Source organism: Aythya fuligula, chromosome 1 (genome assembly GCF_009819795.1).
Source record: "Aythya fuligula isolate bAytFul2 chromosome 1, bAytFul2.pri, whole genome shotgun sequence".
NCBI classification, from domain to species: Eukaryota; Metazoa; Chordata; class Aves; order Anseriformes; family Anatidae; genus Aythya; species Aythya fuligula.
The window spans coordinates 40,530,345-40,545,766 of NC_045559.1; the positions used below are offsets into that span (position 1 = coordinate 40,530,345).

Consider the following 15,422-nt stretch of genomic DNA (forward strand, 5'->3'; position numbering starts at 1 on the left):
GTTGTCTAGTATTTCCGTGTCAAGAGCAGCCTAGCTGAGGAGTAATTCCACAGGCATGTCTGAGAATGGTTTATGAACTAACACCAAGGCTCCCAGCACCCCAGTGGCAACTGTACTTGCCTCCACCTCCCTGCTTGCTAACACTCCTGCTCAGCTCCACCCACCCAAAGTAAATAGGCTTGCTCACTGCTCAGGTTTCAACACTTTTCTTCTCAACACTTGCAAAATTCAAGGTCACAGTTCAGGTTCAAGTACGCCAGCTTTGCCGAGATTTACATGGAAAAAAAAAAAGAACTTGTTTGTGAAGTTTCACAGTAATCAGCCCTGTTGTGCCCTTCCAACCCAGCACCACACTTTCACAAAGCCACACAGAAAGGAGTACGTGTAATTTACGTGAGCCACAAGTGCTGGGTGGAGCAGCATTTCAGAAACAGCAAGTTTTAATAAATGCACAATGACTTGCAGAGGAATGTGCCAGAGAATGCATTACAGTAAGAAAGCAGGACAGCAAGATAATAGATGCAGAAGACTAACCACACACAGCACAACTTCAAACATTCACATTCGCAAGAAAGTCAGTCTGGCAACACAAACTGAAAACAAATTATATAGGGTCAAACTCTTCCTTCTTTATTGTGAACAAACCTTATTCACATCCTGTTTGACACGAGTGTCAGTAAAGCTGTCCCAAGTAAGTCGCAGATTTACAGAACTGGGGCTTCACCTCTGTCATACTGTGGCACATGCATCAAAAGACAAAGCAAGACAAAACAAAATACCTCAGCAAAAGAGACCAAAATGGTCCAAGTAATAGGGGTTGCGAGATTTTAGACAAAATTCCCACATTGCACTCAAAAGCAAGAGTGTTAATAAGCCTTTCTAAGATGTTAGCTGCACTCACTCTATACAGAAAGGTGCCTAACTAAAAGAAGTAACATTTACTGTTAATGTGGAATTGTTAAAAAGGGGAGGGGGGAGGGAGGCAGCTTGACAGGGAACTTCAACAAACCCTCAAGCTGTTTCTTTTCTGGTGCTGAGTCAGTTTTAAGGGAAGATAAACTCAGGTAAAATCAGCATGACATAATCAGTAATAAGTGGCTCGTACTGGGTCAAGGTAATCAATTATTTAGCCATTCTTCAGTTTCTCTATTCAACAAACAGATACAGTGGAGTGAAACAGGAGATTGCATCAAGTTATTTGCATGATTAAGTCTGTCAGAGAAAAGTCAAAGGAAACGTGAGAAGAAACACAGAAATCATTATCAAAAGACAGTCATGTCTGCAAATATTGTGTTTTCTTGGTCATCACGGCTCCCAAAGGCATCTCATTCCTCCAGCAGTTAGCAAATTTTCTTCAGGAACTAATGCTTAGAAACACGTATTTTTCACTCTTCACTTTCTTTCTAATGCAAAAAATAGTTAAATGTGTATTTTGTCTCCAAATGCAGCATCTTACAGACCAAAATCTGTAGGATTTTAGTCCTTCAGATGTTTACTCCAGAATAAACACCCCTAGTAAAAGCTCCACACAACCAAAACCACCCTTATTCTCCCCCTCCCAAAGCACTTCAAACTTCTCCTTTCTATTCATTATGATTTCATGATCATTACTGGCAGACCAATCATTCTGCTTCCACTGTCACAATCCATCTCCCTGCATCTAAACCACTTCTGTTACTAAATCACATAACACAGCCTACATTTTCATCTTAGCGCAAACTGAATTAACAGCTGCTTCTTGGAAAGGAGGGGCAGATCCTACCTCTTAGCTCAGCTCAAGCTCCTTCTGGAAAGACTTGCCCACTGCTTAGCCTTCTGTGATGAGCATGCACTTAGTCACACAGTAAGTCAGTCTAACACATAAAACAACCAAACCCTTAAAGCTGAGCACAAAGAGAATTGTGTTAAACACAGAGCTGTTAATTTAGCTCAAAGGTCTATGTTTCGATAAAATATTTTAGTCTTTGTCATCCTAACATACTTTTGCCAGATACTACTCACGTTTTCACTCCCTCTGCATCTTGTTGGAGCCGTGGATAAAGATAGGAGATGTTCTGATGGTTGATGCATTCAAATTGATGAGCTTGTCTGCAAAGGTCACTGTTCTCCACATGAAAAACAGAACCTAGAGCTCCAAAACCCTAATGCATTATCTGCTGAGTTGCCAGCTGTAAAGTAGAAGCTACAATATTGTCCACATGAGCATCATTACTGTTTGTTCCACTGGTTTGTTCAGATCAGTTATCCTGATGGTACTCAGCCTCCTGACCTCAAAGTCTGGGACAGGGAGCAGAATAAACGCCCCACGATTCAGGTGGAAGCAGTTAGAAACATGCTACTCCACCTGAACTGTCTGGCAGACATGACTCCCAAGCCCCTTTCCATCATCTATCAGCGGTCATGGTCAACCAGAGAGGTCCCAGATGACTGGAGACTCGCTAATGTGATGCCCATCTATAAGAAGGGTTGTTAAGGAGGACCCAGGGAACTACAGACCTGTCAGCCTGACCTTGGTGCCAAGGAAGGTGATGGAGCAGGTCATCTTGAAATGCAATCACACAGCATATGCGGGACAACTGGGGGATCAGGCCCAGCCAGCATGGGTTCATGAAAGGCAAGTTCTGCCTGACCGACCTCATCTCCTTCTATGACCGGGTGACCTGCCGGGTGGATGAGGGAAAGGCTGTTGACGTAGTCTACCTGAGATTCAGCAAGGCCTTTGACATGGTCTCCCACAGTATTCTCCTGGAGAAGCTAGCAGCCCACGACTTGGACAAGTACACGTTTTGCTGGGTTAAAAACTGTCTGGGTGGCTGGGCCCAGAGAGAAGTGATGAATGGAGTAAAATCCAGCTGGCAACCGGTCACCAGTGGTGTTCCCTAGGGATTGGTGTTGGGGCCCATCCTCTTTAATATCTTTATTGATGATTTGGATGAGGGAAGTGAGGGCACCCTCAGTTTGCAGATGACACCAAGTTGGGGGGAAGTGTCAATCTGCTGGAGGGTAGGAAGGCCCTGCAGAGGGACCTGGACAGGATGGGTCAATGGGCAGAGGCCAATGGGATGAAGTTCAACACCGCTAAGTGCCGGGTCCTGCACTTTGGCCACAACAACCCCATGCAGTGTACAGGCCTGGAGCAGAGTGGCTCAACAGCTGCGCAGAGGAAAAGGATCTGGGGTGTTGGTCAATGCTCCTGAACATGAGGCGGCAGTGTGCCCAGGTGGCCAAGAGGGCCAACAGTATCCTGGCTTGTATCAGCAATAGTGTAGCCAGCAGAATCAGGGAGGTGATCGTCCCCCTGTGCTCTGCTCTGGTGAGGCCACACCTCGAGTACTGTGTTCAGCTTTAGGCCCCTCGCTACAAGGACACTGGGGCCCTGGAGCATGTCCAGAGAGGGGCTACAAGGCTGGTGAAGGGCCTGGAGCACAAATCCTGCGGGGAGTGGCTGAGGGAACTGGGGTTGTTTAGTCTGGAGAAGAGGAGGCTCAGGAGAGACCTTATTGCTCTCTACAACTACCTGAAAGGAAGTTGGGGGGAGCTGGGGCCGGCCTCTTCTCACAGATAACTAGTGATAGGACTAGAGGGAATGGCCTCAAGCTGTGCCAGGGGAGGTTCAGGTTGGAAATAAGGAGACATTTCTGCTCAGAAAGAGCAGCCAGGCACTGGAACAGGTTGTCCAGGGGGGTGGTAGAGTCACTGTCCCTGGGGGTGTTCAAGGAAAGGTTGGATGTGGTGCTTAGGGACATGGTTTAGTGGGTGACATTAGTCGTAGGTGGATGGGCGGACCAGATGATCTTGGAGGTCTTTTCCAACTTTAATGATTCTGTGATTGTTCCTGTATAAGTCTGGACGATGCTCCCATTATCGCAGCTTGCAAATTAAGAGTCCTCATTCAAATCCACAAAAATCTAGAGCAGCAAAACTTTCCTATATTGAATGTTGTGAATTTTGCACTCCTCTTCATGGATTTTCAGTTCCTCACACTCTTAAAAAATAAACTCAGACATTATATCCTGAAGAAATAAATACACGTGCATGCTATGAGCAAGTTTAAAACCAAAAAAGTATTTCATCATATGCACTTTGTAACATATACTCAAAGCACATGAAGAACAACAGCACAAACTCTCATTAATTAAAGCCATAAGGATACAACACAAATAACAGTAAAAAAAAAAAATAAATGTCTTATTATAGAACTTTTAATATTACAATTTGATTAGATTTCTGTCTTTTCCACAGGTACAGCTTATTAAACTAAGTTGTTTTCATAACAAGTTTGAAATATGTTTTTACTGCATATTTATGAGTTGGAAGATATTAAAAACCATTCCTGAGGAGACTGGTGAATTTTTTCATGTTTTCAGTGATCACTATTTCTACTTAATCCATTTTATCAAACACAAATAAAGTGATATTCTGATGTAAGTCTAAATTAATAAGATTTACAAGAATCCAATTTACCAGGGATAATTTCTGTAACAACATAAACAGCTTACATCAGCAAGCACAGTTCTGCTTTACAGCTTTTGAAAAATGCAATCTTGAATTCAGTATTTTTATGCTCTTTTTTTTTTAAGCTGCAATAAAATACTTTTGTCAAAGATTCGTTTTTGTTGCACTTGCATTAGGTTAAAAAAGTGATGATCTTGTCTCATCACCAAAAATAATCTCAATAAAAGTTTAGTAGTTTTCCCACTAATGGTTAACAACATTTTCAGTTATAGAACGCAAGCACAGAAAATGAGGTAAATTAACATTCTTCAATCTATGGGATGACTGCCAGAATTGAAAGTTGTTTTAGCAGTCCTAAAATCTGTTATGTGCTATCCTGTTACAAAAATATGGTCTTGGTGAGGTGTCAAGGCCATGCTAGCTCACTACAGTGCCTAAAAATTCAGTCCTCCAAAAGTACACAAAGCTCTGCAGCAAAAAATAACAAACCAAATCTATCAAAGTTTCCATCAAAAGGCTGCTGAACTGTTTAAATTCAATACCAAATCTGTCTATTCTAAAAGGAAGATTAAAAAAAAAAAACAAAAAAAAAAAAACCAGTATGATCACTTAGTATGTTAAAGGCACAGAGAACTAGGAATGTTTCATTGCCAATGCAGAGATCAAAAGAAAATGTATCATCTGAATATGAGATATAATGGAGGCAACATTTACATGCAATGTACTGCATTGATAAATTAGAGACAAGCTTAATTTGGCAGGTATTATGAAAGGATAATTACAAGGACTTCGAAAGTTACAGTTAAAGACTGTGTAGGGTAAAGTAAAATTTGCTTAAAAAAGTTTGATTGTGCAAATTATTGCCAAATGTTTATTACTCTTCAATCTCTTCCCACCTCAATTTGAGAAGCAAAGTAACCCTTTTGAGTGAGCTGTTGAATGCAAGAATCTAGAAACTGCTGTCCTAAACGTATACAATGAAAAGTGGTGGGGAAAAAAGTCAGTAAACATCTTCAAGATGAATTTAAAGTGGAGCTGCTCAAGCCCACTCTCAGAAACAGGCCCTCCTGAGTTTCAATGCTAAGGTACGTAATTGGAATGCTTTCCTCTGTGTAGCTGATCTTAGAGCTCCCACAAAAAGTTGTATTCTTGGCTTTCTAGAAAGTCAGCTCTGTGCCTTTACTAAATCCTTTCTTGCATGCTGTGATGCAAAAGGCTAGTTTCTATGTTTGCTTTGATGTCTCTTGAATCTCAGCACATGAGTGTCTCAGTCTTAGCACTAGATGGCACTTGGGTTTTAGGTACTACCCAGCTTAAAGCCACTGACATTTGCAGGCTCAATACATTTTTCTTACAGAACAAATTGTAATTGTAGGGTTATTAAGACTGGCTTATTCTGACACTCTGGATAACTACTAGATGGGCATGGCAGAAATAAATTAAGTCCACATTAATTAAAATTACAAGTCCAGCTAAGAACCAAAACTACACAGAGCTGAGCTGACTTCTCAACAGTAAAGCCCTGAAGTTGCTGTGTAAACTGGTGAGATAATACAGGCATAATCCCCACCATCAGTATTTCTAAAACACTTTTGTCAAAAAACCTTGCTGAACCTTTCAATGAAAGCAAGTCTCCACGACTTTAAAGGTCTGTCTGTAGCATAAATGATAAAAGAAAGGCTAGCTGGAGACATGAAGTTTCAGGGCAGCCTTAGTGCAGCAACCATGAAATGGCAGAGTTCAGGATCTTATGAGGAGGAAGCAGGGCAAAAATAGGATCCCAACCTTGGACCTCAGGAGATCAAACTTTGGCCTCTTCAGGGACCTACTTGGAGGAATCCCATGGGTTAGGGCCCTAGAAGGAAGGGAGGTCCAGGAGAGGTGGTCAATATTCAAGCATCATTTCCTCCAAGCACAAGATCAATGCAACCTTATGAGCAAGAAGGCAAGCAAAGGGGGCAGGAGACTTGCATGGATGAGCAAAGGATTCCTGGTAAATCTCAAACAAAAGAAGGAATTAAACGGCATGTGGAAAAAGGGAAAGGCCACTTGGGAGGAATATAGGGACACTGTCAGAGTACACAGGGATTCAGTGAAGAAGGCCAAGACCCACTTGGAATTAAATCTGGCAAGGGATGTCAAAGACAACAAGAAAGGCTTCTTCAAACATATCAATAGCAAAAGGAAGACTAGCAAAAATCAGTGACCAGGATGATGGCACAGAGCACACCCTCAGCAAGCTTGCTGATGACAGGAAACTGTGAGGAGTGGCTGATACCCCAGAGGGCTGTGCTGCCATTCAGAAGGATCTCCACAGGCTGGAGAGCTGGGAGGCGAGGAACTTCATGAAATTCAACAAAGGCAAGTGCAGGGCCCTGCACCTAGGGAGGAATAACCCCAAGCACCAGTACAGGCTGGGGGGCTGAGCAACTCTGCGGAGAGGGACCCGGGAGTCCTGGTGGACAGCAGGCTGACTGTGAGGCAGCAAAGTGCCCTTGTGACCAAGAAGGCCAACAGTATCCTGGGCTGCACTCAGAGGAGTGTTGCCAGCAGGCTGAGGGAGGTGATCCTGCCCCTCTACACAGCCCTGGTGAGGCCTCACCTGGAGTGTTGTGCCCAGTTCTGGGCTCCCCAGTGTAAGAGGGACATGGAGTACTGGAGCGGGTTCAGAGGAGGGCTATGAAGAAGGCTGGAGGACTGAAGCACCTCTTCATCCAAGGAGAGGCTGAGAGAACTGGGCCTGTTTAGCTTGGAGAAGGCTGAGAGTGGATCTTATCAATGTGTATAAATATCTGAAGAGAGGGTGCCAAGAGGACGAGGCTTGACTCTTTTCAGTTGTGCCAAGCAACATAGGAGGCAACGGGCACAAACTGAAGCACGGGAAGTTCCAGCTAAACACGAGAAAACACTTCTTTATTGTGAGGGTGACAGAGCACTGGCACAGATTGCCCAGTGAGACTGTGGACTGTGGAGTCTCCTTCCCTGGAGATATTCAAAACCTACCTGGATGCCATCCTGCGCAACATGCTCTAGGGGACCCTGCTTGAAGGTGGTTGGACCAGATGATCTCCAGAGGTCCCATCCAACCTCATCCGTTCTGTGATAAACACACTACTCTTCAGCTTCAGCATGAACTACATTGCGTGTTCAAGGATCTTAAAAATATTACGTAAAATAAAAAGGCACAACTTCTATGTGCAAAGATTATGCAGAACATTGATAGTGTATATAGACTTTTGCTGAATGCTCACTGCCAGCCAGTGCTGTACTCCACACTGGATTACAAAACGACAACAGCTGGTTTTGGCTTAGATAACATATTAAGTTCCACCTAAAATACCACATGCAAGTCAAAGCTAAAGAAAAATAATCTTCACTGAAAAAAGTTGCAGTATCTTCTCCTTCACTCCTTCTGAAGAGATGAACATTGCTAAATCAAAATTGACAGTTTGCAGTATTTCCCTGAATTTAAAAGGGAAAACCTTGGAGACATTTTCAAGCATTCATTTTTTTTCAACATTTTGTCAGGTACAATATTTTTAAGACAAGGTGATTCATTTTCCTACTGCACATATATACCAGGTAACGTGCTCAGAATTTTGTTATTTAACACGGAGCATAATGCATATGAGCATAAATGCACTTCATGCAAGTCTTTGAAACTAAAACAGGTGCCTGGGCTAAGCTAACTGCTCACTATATACAAGAAGGAAAGGAGCAAAGAAGGAAGAAGTCATGTTTTAAACCAAGAAAGCAAGTGCAGGAAAATATAAACTTTCTAAAAGCAAGAGCTACTTTCACATAAATTAAAACCCTGTCTTTATACACAGAAAGACTTATGAAATACACACCACTTACAACTTCACAGTGGCATGTTGTATGGCTCACCCTTTGTTCTAAACAGGAAGCCAATAGCCCAAACTGATATTTGAACATTAAATTGTAATACAAGAGAGTAGAGGTAAACGTTTAAGTTCTCATCTACTTTCAATCATACTTGTAATACTTGCCATTGGATCTTACTTAAGACATGAGCAGAATACACTAATTAACTCATTCCAGTAGATGAGCCAAGTGACAGATCCTTGCATTTTTCAGTTCCAATCCTATTTTATGCTGTGCCTACTGTGCTTTCAGACTGTTTACATTACCCACCTCCTAAAGGTACATTCAGGTGCCTGTGACTAGAAGCATCTCCTTTTAGTTCATAGTAAATGCCTTTAAATACTCTATCTAAATATTTCCCATATTTCTGCATATTCTCATCATACAGTACTATGGGAATGTTCTAAAGACCCTTTGCTCATCAGATGTTGTCAATTAAAACAGTCAGAGTCCAGTGCTCCACCATTTTAAACTGTGTTCCACTTCACGTTTTCAGGCTTGCACAGTGTCTTTTCATCCCTATGTAACAAGATCACATTTTCATCATCACTGTCATTTCCTTGTAGGAATAACCAGCACAGAATAACCACCCAATTTCTAAATGTGGGTCAACCAAGTCCATAAAAATCAAACTTACACCTCCCAGGTTGCAGATATGCTAGAAGTCAGTAATTACAGGTTGCTGAAGCCTAGCCCCATATTGTTTCACTACTGAAATTGACTGTAAGCCTAATTCCTTGTTTCACAAAACTACAGGAACATTTCTAGTAGCATTCGTGGAAGACAAAGGCTTAGAGTGATGCTAAGAGTCACAGATACATTTAACATCCTTAAAATCACTTATAAAAGCCTTGGAATAATCAGAGTTAAAAATCAGAAGAGAAGAGTTAGTAACTACAAGGAGACTGACATAGTACTATCAAGTCTATTGGCGATTATAAAGCCCATTTTCATGATTTTCCTGAATGAAAGCCCTTAAAAAGGCAACACTAGTTTGACTTCATAAATTAGTGGGAATAGCAACGTTAAAAGGAATGTGTTTGCCAGAATATCCAAATAAACTTACATAACTACATCCCTTGTCAAGTAAGGGATAAAACAGTACACATAATAACCAAAAATCCATTTGAATAACATAAAAGTTACAAATAAGTAATTTGTATATGCTACAGAAAATATTTCCAGACTAAGCACCATGTAAGCCAGAGAACGTCAAGCACTGTTCCAGTGAGATAACAGCAGCTTTTAGAAAATATATCAGAGCTAGCTGTGCACTGAAAACACTACCGTAATTCTTAAAATATGATAAAAAGACTACCAGATTCAACATTGTAACAACCATATTTGTATTTAAACCATTTCCCTCTTATTTGAACGGCACTGAATGGGAAAACAGCAAAATGATTCCAAGATGCCTAAGCAAGTGACTTTATTGCTATGACAGACTAATAGCATTACTTTGACAGTACAGACTACAGGAGTCAGGGAGGCTTGTACCAAACCACCTCAGAAACAAGAGCTAAAGTAAGCACAGATGATTAGCATGGTTGTCAATAGCAAAGAGGAGTATAAATTTTAAAAAGTTTTCACTAAGGACTTCAAACACTATGACAAACACCTACAGTTATATTCTAGGCAATAAAACAAACATTTTTAAATACAAGTAAGCACAAGGAGAACAACTGCAGCTTGTTTTATTTTTGCCTTTTAAACAAACTATCAGCAGATCAGGTCGACTGGCAAATTTCACTTCGGATCCAATCACTTCACACAGATCCATGTTTGTTTTCAACAGGTATAGCAAAACAGAGGACTGTTTGAAGACTGGCAGATAGTGCTGAGATTCTTCCCTTTCAAAAGGAGAACAATCTTTCAAGAGAAGTCATTGTCATTGACCTCTATAACAGGTTCCATGCTTAAGTGGTGTATCATAACACTTCTGCACAAACACACAGCTTAAATACTTGAGACGTTAACATGACCATCAATTACTGAATTATACACAGATAATGATTTACCATCTGGTGGACTGTTCTCTCACAAGTCATGGCATACTTTACTGAAGTAGTTTACCACACATTGAGCTTTTTTCTGTTTCAGATGAACACATAAGGATACAAAAAAAAAATTGCCTGCAGTATTTTAATACACTTTCCTCCTTACCTCTTTATCATGGAGGGCAGTGTTTTTGAACCAACGCTTGAAATAGTAATTAATGTCAGCATTTAAGTTCTTTAGAACCTCTGTAAAAAATAGCTTTGTCTTACCATGGCTGTGGGTAGTTGCTGGGCTGAGAGATGGTTGGAGTAACTCTTTGGTTGGAGTAAAATACGCTTCTTTTCCCTGGCGCTGGCTCATTTTTCCCGGAGTTAAAAGCTGTGATTCATCGCTGTTTGCTACGACTGCTGAAATACAAAATGGATGCTCAATGTTATGTACTTGTGCACAGATTTCTATTAACAAGTTCATTGCTATTTATGACACTGGTATTCAAATGCTGACTTGAAAAATTCTTTCCAGAAAGTGAGGATTTCCAACCAGAGATTTGCTTCGGAGGGAATGGCAGAAAGGAGCCAGAAAGATTGGTCTAAGATGTGAGTCAGAAGATGAAAACAAAAACTACTGTGTGTAGGAAAACTGCATGCTGCTACTGAATATCACAGTCACGGCACTGAGCTGTTACTTCTGAAATCCTGCTTTCTTTGCCACTTTTTTGACTTGGTTTAACTAGCCACAAGACAGCTAATCCAGGAAACAACTTGCCAGATCAAGCTGCACCACCACTCCAGAAAGCTAAAATGAATGTATACATTCATTTTACATCAAAGAAACGTGTCTTACTAAGGAAGATTACGTTGAGACTATACCAAGGAAAAGGTTTACATCAGAAGAGTTTTTCTCCTTGAACCTTACCAGTCTGAAAAGGACTTGTTTGGTCTCTTCTAGCTATTTGTAAGATCCACCTGTGCAGCCATCCTGCTTATGATGTTTGCGCTTATCCTTAAGCTGCACACAACAGAGCTCTAACTTTTTTGATAGTGGAATAATGACTGCCTCTGTAACATCTGTCCTGTGGAAGTAGAGATATTGGCAAAAAAAGATTAGAAGGAAAACAGAAGATGCTTACTAAATACAGCCTGGCTAAAAAAATTGTAATTTTTAATGCTACTCACTTCAAGAGTTCTCAAGCTTTCCTCAAAATAGTTTTAAAAGGTCAACAGAAGAGTGAGTCAAAACAGACAAGGTCAGTTTTCTAGATAGAAACCGCAGGTACAGAGGCCCTGTTAGCTTCATTACTCCTATTATTACAGTAACTGAAACATTTTTTAAGCAACATCTAGAATAAACACAAGGTAGTGTGATGAATGCAAGGATGCCAGGATACCCGCCTGTATTATTTATCCGTATCAGACAAACCATCTAAAGCTCCACTCTGGACAAACTACACAATCAGCAGACTGGTGCTTAGGAAAAGTAAGAAAGGAGGTAAGACAAGCGAGGCAAAAAGCTCATTTCCCTAGCTCAGAGTTCAAATTTGTCAGTGACAGAAAGTCAATACTTCAGAGGCGGCTGGCATTGTTTTTCTTGTAGTACCAAATTAGATTTTTATTTTCCTACTATGTACTACAAGAAAAGGGAGGGAGGGTAGAGGTAGGGAGCAAATTTCTAACTTTGGGGAATGACTGCACACACACATTTTGGAGCTAGCGTCCAAAATGAAAAAAAATAAAAGGGGGAGGCTAAAAAGTGACTGCTTCACAGACTAACACAAAACAGGTCCCGGTAAGGGAGAGAGCTATACTGACTTGTTTTAAAAGCGCTTAGGGTGCACTGAAGTTTCACCAAGTTAGCTGAAAGCTGCTTTTGGAAAGCCACCAGCCCTCTAACTGTGTCAGAACCGCCTTTCCCTGCCCAACAGGACGGGGTTCAGGGCACACCAGCAGCAGGCAGTGCCCCGCAGGCGGCCTCTCTGCAGCACAGACAATGCTTCCTCAAGTGACCTTTGCAGAAGGATCTGTTCTGAACAAGCAGAGTGCAGTATTACTAACTTTTTAACCTTTAAACTTTGGAAATTGTGAAGATGTAATCATTTCTCAGACAGTATTTGCCAGTCATTTAGCGGAAGCAACCTCTCTACACAAGTTCTCCAAACTCATGAACTGAACTCAGTGATGTTAACTCAGTAACACCTGTAAGGGTTGCAAGCTTGAAGTTCCCTATTAAACTCATGCTCCTTCCTCAGTCTGCAGACTCAATTTGGGTCTTGGAAAGACCGCTAGCACTGTTGGAAATGCTCCTTCCCTACAAAGAACAGGTTATCTATCCCCCAGTGTATAGTATCTTGTGGCTGAATTTCTTAAATCAAGTGGGCTTTTTCAAAATTCAACCTGTAAAGCTGACGGATGAAGAGCAGGAGTTTTAAAATTTATTTGATACAAATCATTATAAAAGTATTAAACAAATGGAAATAACTCAGTTATAAACATAAATGTCTGCACATCTGTGCTGTAGCAGCCACCATGAAGTTGTCCCCCTACTTGCAAATTCCTCATCCCAATGTTCCAAGACATTTGCTCTATGGTGAGGGGGAAGACAAGGACAGGCAGAACACAGAATCACAGAATCATTTAGGCTGGAAAAGTCCTTTAAGATCATCAAGTCCAACCATTCATCTAACACTACAAGTCCAGCACTAAACCATGTCCCAAGTAACATAGTGGTTACATGGAGTATGGGACAACGAACACCTTTACTGAGGACTTTCATCTTTTTCTTCTACAAAAGACAGATTAATTATATGATTTTTAAAGATGCCAGCGTAATTACAAATGTACAATCAGTAAGACCTTCAGATGGTTGGTAATCTACATAAAGATACACCTTAACCATCTTTTGGCAGGAGCTCTGGAACCTGAGAAGACAGAAACAAAGAAAGCTATTTCAAGGAAAAAGTAGTTGGGAAGGAGTGAGGAGGAGACGTTATGCTAATAATGAACCTGAGTTTTCAAGGTGTCATTAAATCAAACACCTACCACTTGGAAGCAGATCTTTTATTTAAGAGAGCAGATTTAATTATTATATATTAATAGATAACAGCAATTTGGACAGGCTCTTTGGCTGCTGTTTATAGCTTCTGATGGATTGACTTTATGAACGCTATAAAAATTTATGGCACGTACTTAAATTATCCATTTGCTGACTAGGCTTGATGGTCCTGTAGCTAATTTTTAACTCACTTGAAGCGAAGAATGATTTTATCTGGGAATTTCAGTACATTCACAGAATAAAACCAAGCAGTTTCTCTCTCTGAAAGAGAGCAATGGTGATTTATACTAGTGGCTTTGCTCATTTGTGGAATAAAAGTTAAATTTGAATGAATAAATGATGCTCTTAGTCAAACATGTTTTGCTTCTCATTTGCAAAGATATCAGACTTACAGCTTTAAACTTGTGTGTCCACAGGTACCTGTAGTGAAATCTCAGCAAACTAATCAAATGTTATAAGCCTCAAAAACATCACTCGTTTTTTGACTGATCTTCAAAGCACTCACACTTTCCAGTGAGCGTGGTCTTAGCTTCCTCGTCATAGCAGTAGGTCTTTGTGACATGCACAATATATATGATTTTTCTAATGTTCCTGGGGAATGTTTCACTTAATTCTTAGGTTTCATGTGCCATCTTTGCAACTTGAAAGATGATTTAGTAGGTACACACTTAAAATGTACAATAAAACCTACAACAGCATGGCCAACCACTCCTTCCACTTGGTGGCCTCGAAGTGGTTATGTACTTTTCGAAGTTAGCTCAGGCTTCAGGGCGCTCATCCAAGAGAGTGATGATCTTGGTTCATCCCATCCTTTACCTGAGTGGGTTTAAACTCATATCAGCTATCTCCTTGAAGCTGAGCAGAGTGCTATTTTAAGGAAGAAACATCAAGTAGTAAACATCAAAGCCCCTTTGCGAATCTCCGGAGGGCACATTTGAATACCAACAGAACAATTAGAGTTGATAATTCATACTTTGCTCTATTTCTTACTACTAGCCATCAAATTAGTAATTATAGTTTGTCAGTAAGATTTATGCATCAGAAGAAACACAAATTGAGGTCGTTACAGCCAATTTATTTCATCAGATGAAGTTATGTAAAAAAAAAAATCTCTGAAGTGGCAGGCTCCCAATTTTTCCACTCCATAATGAGCATGTTAACGAGCCTACCCACTTGAAAACAGCACAAGGACATGAGATACAGGAAAAGGTTTATTAAAATTCAGTTCTGAGTTACTTTTGACTGTCTTTAACTAGGAAGATCAGCCCCACTTACAGGAAAAAGCAGCAAAATGAGAAGTCGGTAAGTTAAAAGTATTTTTTGGGTGGTAGTTTTTAGCAGTCAGCTTTTAAATAACCTGCTTTTAGGAACCTTCCAGCACCTAGTATGGTTACTTTGTTCATCAAAACAACTTGAAAAAGAACTTCAGGACCTGGGAAAAAAAGGTTTCAGGAACTCCATGCATGAACATGGGTACACTCTAGTAATTGCTAGCTTTTCAGATTGCATATTTATATAGCACAGCTGTTGGATCTTTTTTTCCACAGAATCACAAAATGGTTGAGGTTTGAAGGGACTTCTAGAGGTGGTCCAGCCCCCCAATCAAGCAGGGACACCTACAGGGGGCTGCCCATTTTTACAACAGATTGTGAGCTTCCTTGCAATAAAAAGTTTGTGAGACTTCTTGTACCTCCTATCTACAGCCTACAAGAAACAGGACCTAGCAGTGCCATTAACTGTACCATCAATTCACTGAAGAGGCCAACAGCAGCCTTGAGATTAATCTGCAAGACAGCATTAAAAACCTCAACTAAGTTTGCTTTGTACATCTATTATAACGGAAAGGAGCAGGATGGATTAATGTGAATAAAAAGAATGTTTGAATGCTAATGGAAAGAACTCTTTCCATTAGAAAATCTTATTATTTCAACAATGAAATACCGTTTTAGCATTAAAAGTCTGTCTCATCAAAAATTGATCTTCAGAAAGAGTAAACCTCTAAGTGGTATAGGGTAATTGAACAGCCCGCAAAGACT

General features: G+C 40.7%; 1 protein-coding gene across 8 annotated transcripts in view; it reads right to left on the bottom strand.

Annotated features, from left to right (window-relative positions):
* Positions 1-15,422, bottom strand: part of OSBPL8 (oxysterol binding protein like 8) — an 89,255-nt gene that overhangs the window by 41,197 nt on the left and 32,636 nt on the right. For 6 of the 8 annotated variants that reach the window (XM_032207542.1, XM_032207544.1, XM_032207537.1 and 3 more), the window contains one exon: positions 10,608-10,745. In XM_032207542.1, coding sequence (XP_032063433.1) covers positions 10,608-10,745 — 138 coding nt within the window. The remainder of the gene's footprint in view (positions 1-10,607; positions 10,746-15,422) is intronic. The other 2 variants (XM_032207545.1, XM_032207543.1) reach the window with 1 other exon arrangement.